At 55.6% G+C, this 17,086-nt stretch overlaps 2 protein-coding genes across 2 annotated transcripts; both read right to left on the reverse strand.

The window, feature by feature from the left end:
- Window positions 1-4,364: 4,364 nt before the first annotated feature.
- On the reverse strand, window positions 4,365-11,037 carry TRIM47 (tripartite motif containing 47; the record flags this gene model as incomplete). The annotated part of the gene is made up of 6 exons (XM_084273561.1): window positions 4,365-4,990; window positions 6,122-6,196; window positions 6,861-7,056; window positions 7,628-7,858; window positions 8,396-8,491; window positions 10,318-11,037. The coding sequence occupies 6 exons, from the start codon at window positions 11,035-11,037 to the stop codon at window positions 4,365-4,367; spliced, it is 1,944 nt and encodes a 647-aa protein (XP_084129687.1).
- A 334-nt stretch (window positions 11,038-11,371) lies between these two features.
- MRPL38 (mitochondrial ribosomal protein L38) lies at window positions 11,372-16,800 on the reverse strand (the record flags this gene model as incomplete). Its single annotated transcript, XM_084273733.1, has 9 exons — window positions 11,372-12,215; window positions 12,604-12,740; window positions 13,092-13,250; window positions 13,634-13,679; window positions 15,001-15,073; window positions 15,374-15,582; window positions 15,665-15,793; window positions 16,341-16,520; window positions 16,734-16,800. The coding sequence occupies 9 exons, from the start codon at window positions 16,798-16,800 to the stop codon at window positions 12,079-12,081; spliced, it is 1,137 nt and encodes a 378-aa protein (XP_084129859.1). The 3' UTR covers window positions 11,372-12,078.
- Between the last annotated feature and the right edge of the window lie 286 nt (window positions 16,801-17,086).

A 17,086-nucleotide genomic window follows, 5' to 3' on the forward strand; every position in this document is an offset into this window, starting at 1 on the left:
GAAGGGATAACTCAGCGCTACAAACAAGTCAGGACCACGTCTGTCTGTCTAGGAATCTGGGAGCAGGAAAATCTGTGGCATTGGAGAGCTGCAGTAAGGGTCTAATCTCCTGCCTCCAGGTGTGCAAGCAGGCAGAACTCCTAAAAAATTAATTATTGCGTAATTTAATTAAAAACAGAAGCCCTGCAAAACTAATAATCTGTTTTGAAGGGCTTCTCACACCAGTAACTGTCAGCCATATATAACTGACAGTCGTATATCAATAATATACAAGTATATATTAAGAACACATATTGCCCTCAATTATATATATATATATATATATATATTTTCATCCTAAATGATATTTTTTTTCTATGACTTTGAGCTCTTTCCTGCAGGGTTTGCAGCCTGGCCCCATCTGAGAACCAGCTGGGATGTGGGGGGAAAAAAAGCAGAAGTGCTACATAATGAAACCAGATTTAAATAAACGTAGTGACATAATCTGTATGGTTCTTGGCAAGAAAAGCACAAGTTGAGGCTTTTCACATCCGCTTTTTCAAGACGCTGTAAGTTTCCCTTTTAAGAAATGTTTGTAACAAACAGTCCTGATTCCTCTCCTATTAAAGTCAGTAGCAGACACGTACTTGGCTTCCACAGAAGCTGAAGCATTGCCATCTCGCACGGACTAAGACTCGCCCTAATAATGCTTTTCTCCTGGCTCCAGCCAATATTTGGTATTAAGATACTCAGCTTCCATTTAAAAAATGTGCTGGTGCGAGCGCCAGCATGTGTGGGAAGCTCTAGACCTCCTCATCACAGAGAAAACCTTGGAAATGTGTACTCTAAAGGCTGAAAAGAGTAAGGAAAAAGTGTCCAGTCTCTTCATCTGTGTTATTTCTAAGCTGACAACCGAGGTAGGAGAGAGAACTGAGACAATTCATTGTTTTGAACTGCCCAGGACTGACAATATTATGATTGGATTTTAGGATTCTTCCCCTCCTTTTGCAGTCAAGCAATAAAAATGTGTATTTGGCACAATTCCCTTAGACAAGAAAAAGATCTGTTATTTTATGCCAGATGTACAGGACACAGAAAATAAACACAAGATAATGGGACAGCTCTAACAGTTTGGTAATTAAAGGAAAGACAACCCAGAGCAATGTCTGTATAATATTTAATGGCAAATCATAGTCTCTAACATAATTATATTATTCTGTTACAGTTTTCTCACACACTGTGAAATACTCTACGGTAACTATATTTAAAAAAATCCTAATTAAAAGGAGGAACACTCTGTGACAGCAGAAATAACTCAAGGGAACACGGAAAGGCTGTTTAAGCTGCCAAGCACTATCTACCCATCTGAACTCACAGCAAGCCACATTTAGCCCTTTGTTTGCAGAAAAATCAGCAGTTCAGAGCGCTTCATAATGCACATTTCCCAATCATTCCAGTTTACACCCCAAATTATTGGCAATACAGAGCAAACCCTGGTCCAGCGCCCCAGGGGGGGAGTTGGTCCTGTCTTAAATGGGTCAGAATTTGCTTTATGCCCTAAACCATGAGGATTTCCAACCGGGATAAAAGCAAGCAGGAGGAAGGAGAGGGTTGGGCAGCACTTTCTCAACTGCATTGCATCTGCAGGAGCCCTCCAAGCCCTCTGCAAAGCTTTGGATCAGCATCTCAGTTCTCTGGGCAGAGGCAAATTAACCAAAAGCAGCAGCACAAGCAGAAGGAAAGCCTGAAAACCAGATGTGTCCTCTTGAGTTGCTCCTGTGCAGTTACAGGATGGGAAGGGAAAGACGTAGGAGTCCTCCAAACCATCCCAAACCCTGAAAGAGTTCAGAGACTTGAATCTGTGCATTGGGCAACACGGAGAAGGGCAGGATGCGTGGCTCGAGCATGCAGTTCCCCATGGAGCAATCAATCCGCCTACAGCTAAACAAAACGGGGCAAAGGCCCAGATCCACTGTATTTACTCTGGCAGAGCTCCTCACTGCAAACTGTGGGAGTTTTGCCTGAATAAATGAGATTTAGGGCCCAGACAGAGCCGAGACAGGAGCCCTCATGTGAGATCTTTTTCCTAGAGGCTTGCAGCAGGGATCAAGGTTATCTTCTTCTTCCTCTCGGGGCTGCTGCACGTCTCCACCCTTCTTATCTGGTAAGGTATTTCTGATACCAACTGCTCTCTGGTGTAGCAAAACAGCAGCGATGCCTGTGCTATGTCACTGGTGACATCTCGTGCAAAGGCTGTTTTGCCTGTGAGTGACTGGAGTGAGTGAAACAAAGAGACTTTGAGGTAGGGGCTCAGGACATGGGGAGTGAATTCCCACCCCGACAGAAGTCCAGGCAGCATTCCCACTGGCAGGGAGAGGCCAAGAGTTAATCAGACTTCATCCTGGAAGCCTTACCTCCCCTTTTTCTGTAGTTTTGTAGGAGTCATTGCATGCAGAGGAGGAGGAAGAAGAGGAGGCATTTTCAGGCACTTCTCAGCAATCCCCCTGGAAGACCAACTCACCAGCCCTGCCCTGGGGAGAGGACAGCTGCACTGGGACCCTTCAGCCCCACCAAGACCCCCACAGTGGCTGGCGCTTGCTGGAGGATCTCTTCCCATGCCAGCAGGATTTGGCAGCGCTGGCTGAGTTACTGTAAGGGAACTCTTTAAGCCTCTGTGTTTATGTGAACATGGCTTTAACTTTAAACCCCTCAGTTTTGTGGCTGCCTTTTTATTCATGTTTACTTTTTTCCCTTGGCTCCCCTTGAATACACCACTATGATTCCCAGCTTATCCTTTGGGGAATATACGTATATATTTCATATATTTACCTAAATGGGCCATTTTCCATCCCTGTTGACCGTTGATGCGTCATCACTGACTCACTGACGCCGGCAAAGAACCTGACCGAATGTATTTACTCTCTAGGTATATATTATATCTCTCTAGGTACAAACAAAGCAGGCTTCAAGAGGTAAGCAGCAAACTAATCCCAGAAAAAATAAACTCGTGGAAAGGCACGTTGCACTGAGACAAGAGCTGCACTGTGCCACCCTCACAGGCAGCATTTCTGTATTTTTCATCTGGAAAAGCTCCCTTAGGACACGTGAACCGGCACTTTTGGCTCTCAGCCCCAAGTTTCCACCTTTCCCAGAGGGAACACTGGCCTGAGAGTATTTTTTTGTTAATTGTTACTTACTGCCAGAGTCTAAAGGGTCATTTAATGACTGACTGATGCTGCACCTTTTCTCCATGCGCTCACAACTGTCCCTGAAACACACTATTTGCCCCAGGACACATTCACAGCACCTCTTTGTCACTTAAAAACTTTAAACTGGGGGTACATTTAGAGTCCAAGTGTGCCCAGCATTAAAAATGTGGGGGGAAATTTGGCTGTAAAGCATCAGTAAGCAGTTCCCAAGGCACGTGTTTACTAAAAGCACATCCTCAAAACTGTTTTGAGCCTCTCACTTCACCATCACAAGGCAGGAACGGTGCTGCTGCCTCTTGGCAGATGGCTTCTCCCTTTTCCCAGCTGGGATTTTTGGCTGTGGTGGGGAATGGGGCTCCAACACATGCAGGACGATGGCCTTTCCCAAATGAGCCCGGCCACAGCCCAGCATTCAAAATACTGACTGGCTGCAGCACGAGGAGGGGCAAAGCTCCTCATTTCATGTTTGCAGCACTAATGGGTGATCAGGATGGGTACTGGTACTACATCACCACAGCATCACCCCAGCACCCAGCTGTGCTGCTCTGCATCCCGCCCACCCCAGAGCACCCTGCTCACCCACGCCAAGGCACGACGGTGATGTGGGCACCAGGGATGTGACCGCATCTGCTTTGGGGGTTCACCCGGTCCATGCTGGGCTTGTTACTTCAAAGGCACTTCCTGAGGAGCATGCAGAAGCTGTTGATCAGCTGGCACTCAAGAAAGCAGCAGCAGCAGCACACAGATAAGGCACAAAACAAGAGCATTGGTGCAAGTCGCCAGGGTGGCATAAGCAGAGACTAAGGAGAGGGACCGGGCAGCCCGGCAGCTGGCCAAGATCTACATGACACTTCTCCTGAGCAATGTGTTTTACCAAGAAAGGCTGTATCGTGGTCCCTGATGTCCAGAAAGGGAAACAGGGGCAGGGACCAGCACAGAGACTTGCCCAAGTTGGCTCAGAAGCAGAGCTGGCACTGGGATCCAACTCCCTCCCAGCTCCCTCCACAGCTCTGCCAGCCAGCCAGCTTCATCCACCCCGGGGTCACCAACAGCACAGAGCGAGGAGGGAGGAGTGCCACAGAGAAATACAACGCTGCCAAGGAGTGGCCCTGATGTCAGCAATACAATGCAGAAGAGACTCTTCTGGGGCTTCCCAGGCTCCCACTCTCCGGGCAGTTACCTCCGCTTTAGCACTGACACACAATCTTTCTTCAGCGGCCCGATCTGGAAGTGGGCATCGACGCTCTCCAGGAAGAAGGCTGGTTTCAGGTTGCAGATGAACAGATTGGGAAAGAAGCGGTTGATCTCGCTCTGGAAGGGGTTGGGTTGACCCTTGAGACAATGGGAGACCCTGAGCTCCTGCAGACAGGTCATCTTGGAATCCTTGACTCCGTAGAAGGTCAGGGCCTTCTCCGAATACTCCAGGAAGACCCCAATAGTTTGGAAAAAAGGCTGATGGATGACAGACTGAAAGCCACCAAACCAGGCCACATAATTCTGTCCATTCCACTGCAGGCAGCAGGACCTCTTGTTCCGTCCCAGGCGCCCACAGTTGTAGGACTCCCGGGGGTCGAAGTCTCCAGCAATGACACCGATGCTGACCCAGCCATCAATGAGCTCCACCTCCCAGTAGTACTTGCCCCTGTTCATGATGTTCTCACCCAGCACCTGCTCGCAGTTGAGGAACCGGGTTGGGGTCTCTGGGTAGGGGATGGGACACAGCACCCGCTTGGCCCCTTTGGTGCCAAACAGCTGTATGAACTTGTCAACCGTGTCACTGTCCAGGTCAATGATAAAGGCAACTGTGTGGGGCAGGAAGGAGACATGAGGATGAGGAGGGGGACAGGGGGAAACCTCCCCAGCCCTCCCCACTCCAGCCTTTGGTGATTAGCACGATCCTTTCTGACTCAGACCATCACTCTGTCCCCTTGTTTTAAATCCCATGGCCCGTTTCAGCCAATGAGGAGCTTTGATAAGCAGTTCCCAAGCAACGTGTGTACTTAAAAACACATCCTCAAAACTGTTTTGAGCTGCTCGCTTCACCGTGGCGAGGGGATGCTCCCATAAGCAGGATGACTGTGGGCTACAAACCAGCTGCTCCCTACTGTTGGCTCTCACTGCCCCATGGCTCCCCTGGGAGCAGAGGCAGCCAGCGTGCGGGACCACATGAGAACTGCTGCTGGATCCAGCAGGAACAGCCCTGGACTCAGATCTCTGCTGATTGCCTCGCAGGTCTGAGCCCATGGCATGTCCAAACCCTGTAGCAGCGGCACGGCATGCCCCACCTGAGACCTGGCTTTGCTGCCCAGCTCCCAGTGAGGTGCACCAGTGCCACCGAGGCAGATCCTGCCCCATAAGGACATCTCTGGAGGTGACCCCACATTCTCTGTAAGGCTCAGGGGGGGAATGCATGGGGTGCTGCAGCCCAAACCCAGCCCTGCACCCTCCAGCCCCTTCTGTCTCGCTGTCTGCTCAGCCACTGGATTGTCCCTCTGCTTACCACCACTGAAGCTGACCCTCATCAGTCTGCTGCTCTGCAGCAAACAACGCAGATGCACAAACTGATCTAATTTAATGGAGGATCCAAATAGTTGTCTGACCTAATTTAATGGAGGATCCAATTTGCCAAGGGCTGGAAGGCAGCAGAAATGACACGCTATGTCCTGCAGCCCACCCCCCCAGCAGCTGGTCTGGCAGAACCACAAACAAGAGGGAAAAAATATCCCTTAAACAGATTATGGCTGTTGTCAGGAAAGCAAGGAAGCTTCCCTGTGGGGTGAGCAATATTTTCTCTGGTGGCGGCAGCGCTCCTGCCAGCCATCGGCTGGGGACCAGCACTGCCCAGGCACGTGGGAAGGAGCTGTCTGGCTGGGAGAGAGGAAAGGGAAGATGGACCTTAGCAACAGCTGTCAAAGCAAAAGTCCCTTGCTTACATTTCAGGAAGTAATCACGGCTCTCCCGGCAGGCTGGGTTGTCTGACTTGTCTGGAAATCGGGGTTCGGCCAACGCTGCAGAGACAGGGACAGAAGGGTTTCCCATCAGCAAAGAAGTGATGCCACCAACAAGGGTGTTACTGGAGCACTCTGACAGTACCCAATCCCCAACTGGCATCCCCAGCTCCCCCCACACATCCCTCCTGTGTCAGATACCACCTTTGCCACCCCAGGGAGATGGGGTAATGGGGGGGTGGTGGGTGGGAAGGAACCAGTGATAATTCCCACAGACAACCAGAAAAATGAGAGACAGGAGAGAGCTCAGGTTAAATGAGAGCACGGGCAGTAAAGCTGCCACAAAGGCTCTCTAACCCTGCCAGGTTTGGGAGACGGCAGCCTGCCCCATAAGGAGGGCCATCCATCCTGGGAAGAAAGAGTCCCCTTTCACAGGAGGCCACTTTGGCCACTTGCCCCATCCCACAGGGCCCTGCCTAACTCCCAGGCTGTTTGTTGCCTCTCCAGTCTCCTTGGAAAAATTCATAAAACCTCAAGGACAAGGCGTAAGCCCAGCCAGGGGTTGTGCAACGTGCAGTGCAACCATGCTGGCAGCTTCCAGGGCTGGAGGGAGAGAGGCCAGCACTTGCAGGGGCCCTCCAGCCTGCAGGCATCTCCCATCTACAGGGGGATGACAGAGGGTGATGAGGTAACCTCAGGGCAGAGGCACTGGGTGGACACAAACCTTCCTTTGTCTCCTGGTAAGTCAGTCCATCAGTTCCTTTTCCCTGCAAGTGGTCCCACTGGTTCTTGCAGGCAGCAGACAGCACATTCTTAATGGCCCCCACAGCCTGGGTGCATTTGGTGAAGTTCAGCTCATTCTGGAAACTTGGAGCAGGGGTGAGATTTTCTTCCATGGCTACTTTTAAGGCCTGAAATTCCTGAGCCAAAAAGACAGAGCTTCAGGAGGTTTCAAACAAGCCCAAGCTGTCTCTTGTTCCACAACCCCACCCTTCCCCAGAGGATTTGGGAACTGGCAGCTTGCAGGACTTGGCGCAAGGACAGCCTTGCATAAGGGAGGAGAGCGCTTTCCTGGCCACACATTCCTGGCACCTTCTTCAAGCCCTTTCAAACCTGGACCCAGACCATGCCCACCTCACGAACAGCATTTCCTCCCAAAAAGGTGTCCTCTCACTGTGCTGCCAGGGGTGAAGGGTTGCTGGATGGGGGCAGCAGGGCACCCCGACCTCTCACTCTCTGCCCCCCATACCTGGGTATGCGGCCTGGGCAGCACATCAGCTTCCCCTGGGGTGAGGTGGGGGTGATGAAGGTGAAAGTCTTGGCCACCTGTTCCCCCAGGAGTCAGGAGGGGAGGCGACCATGCCAAGAGGAGTGAGACTCTGCAGCGCTCACATCCCAGGGCTCCTGGCACCTAGCTTCACATGAAACAGGACAAAACCCCAAAAGACAATGTCACCAGCTCCTTCCCCTTGCCCCATCCCACCCAGGCACCTGGAGGAAGTAGATGGTGTCAGTGCTGGGGACGTTCTCCAGGTTTTGCTTGCACTGGGCCAGGTTGGCTCGCCTCTCCTCCTTCCAGCGGAGATCAGCCTCGGCCTCCCCCAGCATGGAGCGCTCCCCATCCTCAATGAAACCAGTCACCTCCTTCTGGAAGGTTGCCAGGATCTCAGAGGCTTCTGCAAAGAGCTTCTCCACTCTTTCCCTCTCCTTCGTGGCAGCACCCTGAGCACAGGGAGAGAAGGGTTAAGGTTACCTCCCACAGGCAAGGGTGCAGGAGAGCACCCCTGTTCCCTGCCCAGCACCCAGCTCTCAGCTCTGTGGGATCCCCCTGACACCCCATAACCCCCTTCAACCACAAACTTGGAGCACTTTGCAACCCAAGTGTTGAGGGAGTGGGCACAGCTGCTTAAGTGCTCCACCATATCTCATGTCCCCAGACAGAGAAGTGATGTGTTTGCACAAGGGCCAGAGGGGACCAAACCCCCTGTGAGCCTGAGGAGAGAAAGTGTGAGAGCCAGTGGGTGCCCTAGCACAGTCTTTGCCCCATTCTTCCTTCCAGGCTGCAAATGGAAGCAACCAGAGATGCCCTGAGAGGAAACAAGGACCCTCAGGGATCCTTACCAGGGATTTTACGGAAGGCCTGCACCCCTGTGGGCACCACCTCTGCACCCCACGTGTCCCATAAACTCGTGGCTCCTCCACCCCCACCCCTTGGCCTAGCAGAGCTGTGCTAAAGCAGCAAAGCCATTACAGAGTCACCTTAATGAGCTCCACCATCTTCTTGGCCTGCGCGATGGTGACTGCCAGCTCCTCCAGCTCGTTCTCCGCATCGCTGAGGAATTTGGCTTGTTGAGCCTGCAGACACGAGGGATAAACACTGAGCTCTGCCCCCCACCCCCACAGCAGGAGGCAAGGGGGACCCTGCCTCTCTGTAAGTTCAACCCACAGTCCCTCTCTGACTGTGATCTTGCTACCAGGCTTCTGCTGATGGGTGTGAGGCCGTTGCACACTGTTTTCCCATTCCTCCCTGCTCCCCCGCCCCCATCCAACCTGCAGCCATCCCTCCTCACCCAGTTGGAAAACAAAAGGAGCAGCCAGGATGCAAAGGGCTGTGCCCAGCTCCGTGTTCTCCATCCTGGTCCCAGCACAAACCAAACAAAATAGGAATTTGAAAGCAAACCCCCCCGGGCAGTGATTGCAGCAAGCATAGCTGAGCCACGTGCTCCTAGCGTGTGTCCCAGGGCTGGGAAAAAGTCCACCCAGGATGGGTGCAGAAACCGAAAGGGAGCACTCAGAAACAGCGCTGAGTCTCCAGGGCAATTCTCCTTGAGAGCAAAGCAAAGCAGCCGGGAGCACGGGGTGCTGTGTGGCTGCAAAGGAAGCACCGTCCGAACGCGGTGTTTCCTGATGCGCTATTGTTAGCGCCAGCCATTGCCCATCACGAGGACGGGTCCCTCGGGAGCCAGGAGGGCACTGCACTCCCCAACTGGAGAAGATCCCCCCCTCTGACACACAGCCCCCTGCACCAGCTCCCTGAAACGCTTGTGCCCGGTGTGGGGGGACAGGCGCTTTCCCTGTGCATCCTCCCCACACCACAGCGCACGGGCAGTGCCAGACAGCGGCTGCAGATGCCACGCGGGCGACGTTAAGCAGCGCGTGCTGAGGCCCAGCAGCTCCTTGGAGCTGGGATCACACACTTCCTATTTTAAGAAATCTGATGACTAATAACACCAGCAGAAGTGTTTTCCTGCAGTTCCCAGAGTGCAAACCTCCGCAAGGTCCCCCAGTGCCCCATGCCAACATTGGGGATGCCACCACACCGCAAACCTCACAGGGTCCCATCTGCCTGCAGCCCCACAGAGGCCCCACACACTCAAGGCAGCAGTGCCCAGGAAGGCAGCACTCTGCTGGGTTCCAAGCCCTGGCTCCCGAGGAGACTCAGTGGGTGTGAAGTTGGGAGGTGAGTCAGCCACATCTGGGAATGGGAGTGACGGAAAAACCCCTGCTGCCAAAACAGCCAGGACACAAAGGGCTCAGAAAGCGGGAGCAGCAGCCGGGCAAGCTGCCAGCGCGCGGAGAAAAACCGCCTTGATGAGGCTGTGGGAACGAGACGGAGAAGACGGGTGCCCCATGACCGCAGGAGCGGCCACTGCAGGGTGTCCCAGGCGCCCTCGCCCCCGGCCCTGCACCCACAGGGGACCCAGTGTGATCAAACCCCACAGGCTGTCTGACAGCAGGTCTGTCCCTAATGCTTGTCCCTGTTTGCACGCCCTGTCCCCACCCTACTGGGTGTCCTGGTGGCACAGCGCTCTTCTCCCCCATGCCGGGATGTGGGGGTCCCCTGTGGCGGGTCGGGGGGTGCTGCACCTGCATGTCTCCCACCTGGGGACAAGGTCCCAGTGGGGATGTGGGTGCAGCATGGACCAGAGGTGCAGCACCTCACCCCACCCAGGATACCTCACCACCACTGTACCACATACGGACACCCCCATGCCAGAGTTAGGTCCCAGGTAGGGGTACAGGCAGAGCACCCTCCCCGCTGAAGCCTGTCCCATCCCTCCCCACCTCGGATGCCCCGCCAGCACCGCGCCCCATACGGACACCCCCATACCAGCGTCCCCCGCATCCGCCAGGACAATCCCACGTGGGAACCTCCCCCCCCCCCCCTCATCCCCACGCACCTTCTTGTGTTCCCGCTCCTGCTCGAGGGGCACCACGTCGTGGGCGCGATGCTCGTGGGTGCGGCAGCGGGCGCAGACGCAGGTTTGCTCGGTGCGGCAGAAGCCGTCGAGGGGCTGGAGGTGGCGGGGACAGAGACCCTCCTCCAGCCGCCGCAGCGGGGCTACCAGGCGGTGGGCGCGGAAGGCGGGGGCGCGGCGGTGGGGCTCCAGGTGGGCTTCGCAGAAGGACGCCAGGCAGACCAGGCACGATCGCGCCGCCGCCACCCGCGCCCCCGCCGGGCAGACGTCGCACAACACCGTCGCTCCTTCTTCACCCGCCGCATCCTCCTCTTCGGCTCCCGGTGCCATCGGGGACCCTGCGGCTGGGGACGGGGGAGATGAACCGACGGCGGCGCCGGCTGCGGCCGCCAGCAGGGGCAGCACCTCGCAGAGGGCGCGGTTCTTGCAGAGCCGCAAGGCCGCGGGGACGGGCTCCTGGCAGAGCGGGCAGCGGACGGCCCCGCCCGCCCCGCCGCTGCCGTCGGGGGGGCCCTGCCGCTGGCGGAGCGCCCGCAAGCAGCCCTGGCAGAAGTTATGCCCGCACGGCACCGTCACCGGGTCTTTCAGGAGGTCGAGGCAGATGGGGCAGCCGAACGGGCCGTCGGGCAGGCCCGGAGCCGCCAGCGCCAACCGCAGTGCCGCGGCGGAGGACGGCGGGGCGCTCCCGGGCGCAGTCTCCATCCCTGAGCGCCCCGAGCAGCCGGCCCCGCTGCCCGCCCCGTTTCGCTTTCGGCGCCGGCCCCAGCGGGAGGCGGGCGGCCGCTGTGCCCCGCCCGCCCGCTCCGCCTCCCCCCCGCGTCCGGAGCTGCCGCTGCCCCGCCGGGGCTCCGCTCCCCGCAATGGCTGGGGGCAGGTTTAGCACCTGTGCAGTCACATCCTTCCCACCCTACGACGTCCCAGAGAACGGGACCCCAGCCAGTGGAGGGACTGTTCTTCTCCCCTGCACCCTGCCGAGCCCCCCAGCTGGGATACCAAGCCCTTCCCAATAAAGACAAAGGAGCGCTGCCAGCATCGTGCAGTGTGTGTTTAATCAGACCCCACTCTTCAAGAGGGCTGCATAAATGAAAGCCAACATGTTGAAATCAAATCACTGTACAGATGGAGAAAGGGGCATTGCAGTATCATATCCTGACTCTCTTACTGCTATTCTTGCATAACAGGCACAGAAAATCCAGTGCAGGGGCATCAAAACACCATGCCAAACCAGCTGCCAGCCAGCAGGGCAAGAGGCAGAACAAAGATCCCACCCAGCCATCAACACAACCTTCCCCACTTGTCACCTTGGACAGCAGGCCAAACAGGCACCCCCAAAATAACCACTGACTGGATCACAGCACAGTAAAGGGAGGCAATCCAGCCTGCCTGGCTCTGTTTGTTCCATAAATAGGCAAAAGGAGGGCCCAGATCCTCTCAGAGGAGCAAATCAGGGGACTCCACCCTGCCACCATTACAGAATCAAGCAGCAAGATTTCAGCCCGGCCATGGATTTGCTTTCATCTATGAACATCCTCTCTCGGTAGCCTTTTGACCACATAGCAGCCAGCACTGTGAACACCCACTGCCCTCAGCCCCCAGTAGGGGAAACTGGGAGTCAAGGGACTTAAGACTCCAGAGGCACAGGCAGCTGCCAGCTGCACAGCCGTGTGAATGCAGAGAAGCCATCAGCCCCACCAGCCCAGCATCCCAGCAAACACCAGGGCGCCTCAAGAGATAGCCAAGCCCCTAGTAAATGCCATAGGTGGGCTCCTCGGTGTCTCGGTATCTGTCCAGGTACCTCAGAGGTTGGTGGCGTGGAAACTTTACCTGTGGAGGATGGTAAACGGGTGGCCGCACGAATTCAAACACAGGTTCTCTCATATCTGTAAAGGGGTGATGCAGAACGTTAGCAAGCTGGCTGGGATCCAAACCCCAAGGCCCTCCCCTCCACTAGGGAAAGCCCCAGGCAGGTACAGGACCAGGGCTGGTCAAACACAAAGGCCTGGTAAAGGCCCTCGTGGCATTATCCTACAAAACAGCCTTTTACAGGTTGTTTCCTCAGGCTGCCATTAGTTTGGGGGGAGGAGGGGTGGCTCAGGAAGTACCCAGTCTGTGCTGTAACACAGATCCTAGACCAGTGACAGGACCAAGTGAGCACCTGCAGCCACCAAGTGAGAACCTCACCCACCCACCCTGCACGTTACGCCCAGGGGCCATGTCTTGGCCCACAAATGGGACCCCTCCAGCACCCCTGCATGTTGTGTGTCTTACTGAGAAGCTGATGGAAGACCCAAGTAACGGAGCTGTCCCACTGGCACTGGAAGAAGGCCAGTCCTGCTGGGGTCATTGCATCCTCGTGCTTTCTGTAGAAGTCAAACGTGCTAAAGGTTCTCATCTTGAGGCTGTGGCTGGAAACAAGACACAAGCACAAGAGCTGAAGTGCCCTAATAGGCAACTCCTTTTCCACATCACCCCCGGGTCTATGAAACAGAGGTAGAAAAGGAAATCACCAAAAGAAAATCCCAGCTGCTCCAGGTCTGTGCATGTCTCTGCCCCAGGCAAGACAAATCACTTTAACAGCCTGGTTTAACACAACAGGACTCTGCAGTGCTTGCTGACTGTGGCTTCAGGTGACACACACTCAAAGCCAGCCTGAACAAGCCTGCAGATTAAAACCAAGTGCTCTCCTACAGCACCTTGTCACAACAGTAACAGCCAAGCGACCTGACTGTGAACCAGCACAGTGAGAGCCTGATTACCATGGCATCGGCCGCACATCCTCGCTGAAATCTATGGGGCAGTCTTGCTTGAAGAGGAGGAAGATGAAGCGATGGTAGCCAGTTCCCATGGCAGGGAAAGGGGGCAAGTAATGACAGATCTCCTTCCCTGACCCGATGTCGTTGCCTGGGATGTTTGTCCTGAACACAAAGAAGTTTACTTCACTACGTATCATCCACTTGTCTCCAGCAAGACCAGAAGATTCACCCAGGGTTTCAAATCCCTCTGTGCTACACTGGGACACGACTTAGATGCCCATTTGACAAGCAAACAGGTAGCACAGGCTGCTTTAACAGGAAGAAAAATCACACCCAGTCACTTTAGTACCAAAGAGCAGCAACACCTGGAACTGGTGCATCTTTACCAGCACCCAGAACACAGAGGGAAAGCAACTCCTGGCAGGAGCACCAGCGGAAGCTGTGGAAACGTCCCAGCAAAGAGTTCTTCCCGAGCTCTGCTGCAGCTCTGCCCTCTCCGGCCGGGCTTTTCCCTGAGCCAAGCAGCGCGCAGGTGTAGTACTCACACCAGCCAGTGGAGGTACTCCGAGTCCGCCTCCCGCAAGTGTCCGTCTGCAAGAGAGAAAGGTGACTCAGAGACAACCCGCTGCTGAGAACGCCCAGACCCGCTCTGAACAGAGGCTAGGGGGGCAGCTCCACAGCTCCCAACACTCCTTTCCTAGGAGACAAGGAACTCCTCCTTACAGAACTGAATCACAGAATCACAAGGTTGGAAAAGACCTTTAAGATCATCAAGTCCTACCCGTTCCTGTCCTATGCTAAACCCTATCCCCAAGTACCTGAGCCACCCTGTTTTTAAACAATCCAGGTGACTCAGCCCCTCCCTGGGCAGCCTGTTCCAGCCCTGACAGCTCTTTCAATAAACAATCTGACCCTGCCCTGGCCCAGCTTAGTGCCATTTCCCCTTGTCCCATCTCCTGCCACCTGGCTGGAGTAACTGAGCTTCAAACAAGGAACAAAGACCTCTACGGATATCACTGCAAGGCTAAAGGCCCTGTCTCCTGGTCAGCTCTTCACTGTGCCTCAGTGTTGCAGTTTTGTGTAGCAAAGTGCTGGTAGAGAAGGGGGGCTGCAGAGATGGTGTCTGCAAGCAGCAGCTAGAAGCTCTCTGCAGACCCCAGAGAGTAAACATGGGCCAATTCAAGGCCAGAGTTGCTGCTGACCAAGGCCAAGCTCATTGGTGATGCTCACAGCCCCTCTGGGAATCACATTTAGGAGGAAAAAACCTGCAGGCAGAGGCATTTTGCCATCAGAGAAGGGAGTGAGAAGATGTAACAAGCTGCACGGACACCAAAGCCAGGGAAGAAGGAGCAAGAGGGGGTGGGGAGTGGAGAATGAGGTGCTCCAGGTGCTGGAGAGAGAGATTCTCCTGCAGCCCGTGGTGAAGACCATGGTGAAGCAGGCAGTCCCCCTGCAGCCCATGGATGAGGACGGGGAACAGAGACCACCTATGGCCTGTGGAGAGACTGACCCATGCCAGAGCAGATTTACTGGGGGTCTTGTAACTCTGTGGGGGACCAGGCTGGAGCAGTCTGGGCCCGAAGGCCAGCACCCCATGGAAGGGAGCCACGCTAAGGCAATTGGTGAGCAGTTGATGCCCCAACAGAAAGGACTCATGCTGGAGAAGTTCCAGGAGGACTGTCTCCCGTGGGTGGGACCCCACGGTGCAGCAGGGGAAGGGCATGTGTGTGGAACTGTTTCTCAGCTGCTAGGGACTGTGGAGGCTGTGATCTTTCCTGCAGATGTAGTGCATCCCTACTTCGAAGGGACAGCATCTTCTCTGACCACACAGCCAAAAGAGAAAGGAGTTACCCACAGGCTCAGTGAAACAGCCCTGTCTAAATGCATTCCTTCAAAAGAACCTGCTACTCACCTGGATTTGTGAGCAGCAAAGTCCAGAGGGAGCCTTTATCTGCCTCATAACACACTGCAGGGGGGCTGGCAGCCTAAATGAGCAACACACAGAGAATGTGGATCACTCAAATACCAGGTCATGATTCCCAAGGGGATGAACAGGACCTTGTCAGTGCCACGGCCATGCTATCTGGAGAGGTCCCAGAGTGTCAGTAAACATCACCCTGTCAACAATGACCCTGGCACAAGGCTCTGTCCTTATCATGCCCAAGAACTGGATTTTGTTCATCACAGCACAAATACCCTTCTCAAACAAATCCCCCTGAGCAGACAGTGGCAGGAACATGCAGCTTCAAATGGGGTTGAGGTTGTTCCCAGCTCCCCTCACACACCTCAGATGGAGTCACTATGTTCCCATAGTAGACTGGAACAAGGTGCTCGTCGTCCTGGCTGTACTCCACCGTCAAGGTAACCCAAGGGGTAAATGTGGCTCCCTTGAACAAGTCACGGAATATCCCACAGTGCTCCGCCACACGCTGCTTGTGGAAAGGGCCACTGGTCTTCTCCCACTCAGCTCTGACTTCCTCAAGAGGGATCAGCGCTGCAAAGACAGAAAAATGCTACAGGAGGCAGTTGGGGACCCAGAGGGGCCGGGGAAGGGACAGGAGGGGTGGGGCACAGACTGGTTAGATGCCGTGCTGCTCTTTCCATCTCAGCATTTTGGCGGTTCTCCCTCAGGATCCTCTTTCTTTCCTTCATTTCCTTTGCCTGCAGCACCTTATCCCATGGCAGGCTGATGTCAGTCTTTGGCTCTTCAGAGAGGGGTGAAAAAATTGCATATGTGAAAAACGCAAATAACCCCCAAACCTACCCAAACAAATCCCCCCTGCAAAGTCATTAAAGAGCGTGTGAGAGGGCTGCAAACCTCAAGATACCACAGGCTTGATTCTAGAACCTCTGCCATCCCTTTGCACCCCTGAGCTGCTGCTCCCTCCTCTTCCCTCAAGTCACTGCACCCCAGATCCATGCTCTTGCAGCTGGGGAACAGGTCTGGTCCCTGCAGCTGCTTCGCAGAAAAACCCAAAGCATTTCCTGTGGGTCTAAAGCTCTGGCTCCTGGGCTGTTCTCTCTGACACCACCAGGGTTCCCAGGAACCACCCACCACCTGACGCTGCTCCACACTTTGGGCAGGTCCTTTCAACTTCCCCCAAGTCACCAGCGCTCTGCAAACTTCCACCTCAGCAAAGGGACAACTCTCCTGCCAGAGCACCTCACCGGCTCTTTACAAGGTGCCAACCCCATGGCCGATAACAAGTTCCCCTGCCCTTCAGCTGCCAAAGCCGCTCCTCCCAGCAGTACCTGGCCGGGGGTCGGTGTGCTGCCGGTACGTCTTCCACCAGCGGGGCTTCCTGCTCTCCTTCTCCGCAAGCCTGAAGTAACGAGTGAAGCTGCGGTACTTCTCCAGCGCTTCCAAGTTGCTGACGTCGATGTCCTCGTTGGGCATCGGCCCCAGCGGGGTCCCGCGCCTGCAGAGCGCGGCTGGGAGCGCAAAGAGTTCCCGTTTACACACAGACCCCCGACGCCGAGCCCCGGAAGAGGAGCGCGGCCCCGCGCCGAAGCCGCCCCCCCCCCCCCGGGAGCCCCGAAAGAGAGGCGTGGGAAGCGCAGGCGCCCAGGATTTATCCTCCTCAGGCCGAGCCGGCGCCGCTGCCCACCCGCGGGGGAAGGAGGATTCCCCGGCCCGTCTCTCACCGGCCGTAGCGAAGGCCCGCCCGGGCCGGACGCCTCCGCGCACCGCGCTCCACAAGAAGGCCGCCATGCTGCGCGCCGCCCGCCAGTTAAAGGCCCCCGTTGCCAGAGCGACAGCGGCTGCTGCGCCGCGCGGGCCGCCAGTTAAAGGCCCCCGCTGCCATGGCAACGGGGCTGATTTCGCACCGCCTGCCTACAAACGCTCTCCCCTCGCCCGGCCTCCCACTCCCCATCTCCGCCGTCGCTCTGGCTCCAGCCCCGATCCCGCTGCAGGGGCGGAGCGGCCCTGCCGCCACCCGGGGCCGGCCCGGCACCCGCGCTGCTTCGGAAACGGCCCCCAACGGAAGAGCTGGAGA

Source organism: Gallinula chloropus (genome assembly GCF_964237585.1).
Source record: "Gallinula chloropus genome assembly, chromosome: 20".
Taxonomy (NCBI): domain Eukaryota; kingdom Metazoa; phylum Chordata; class Aves; order Gruiformes; family Rallidae; genus Gallinula; species Gallinula chloropus.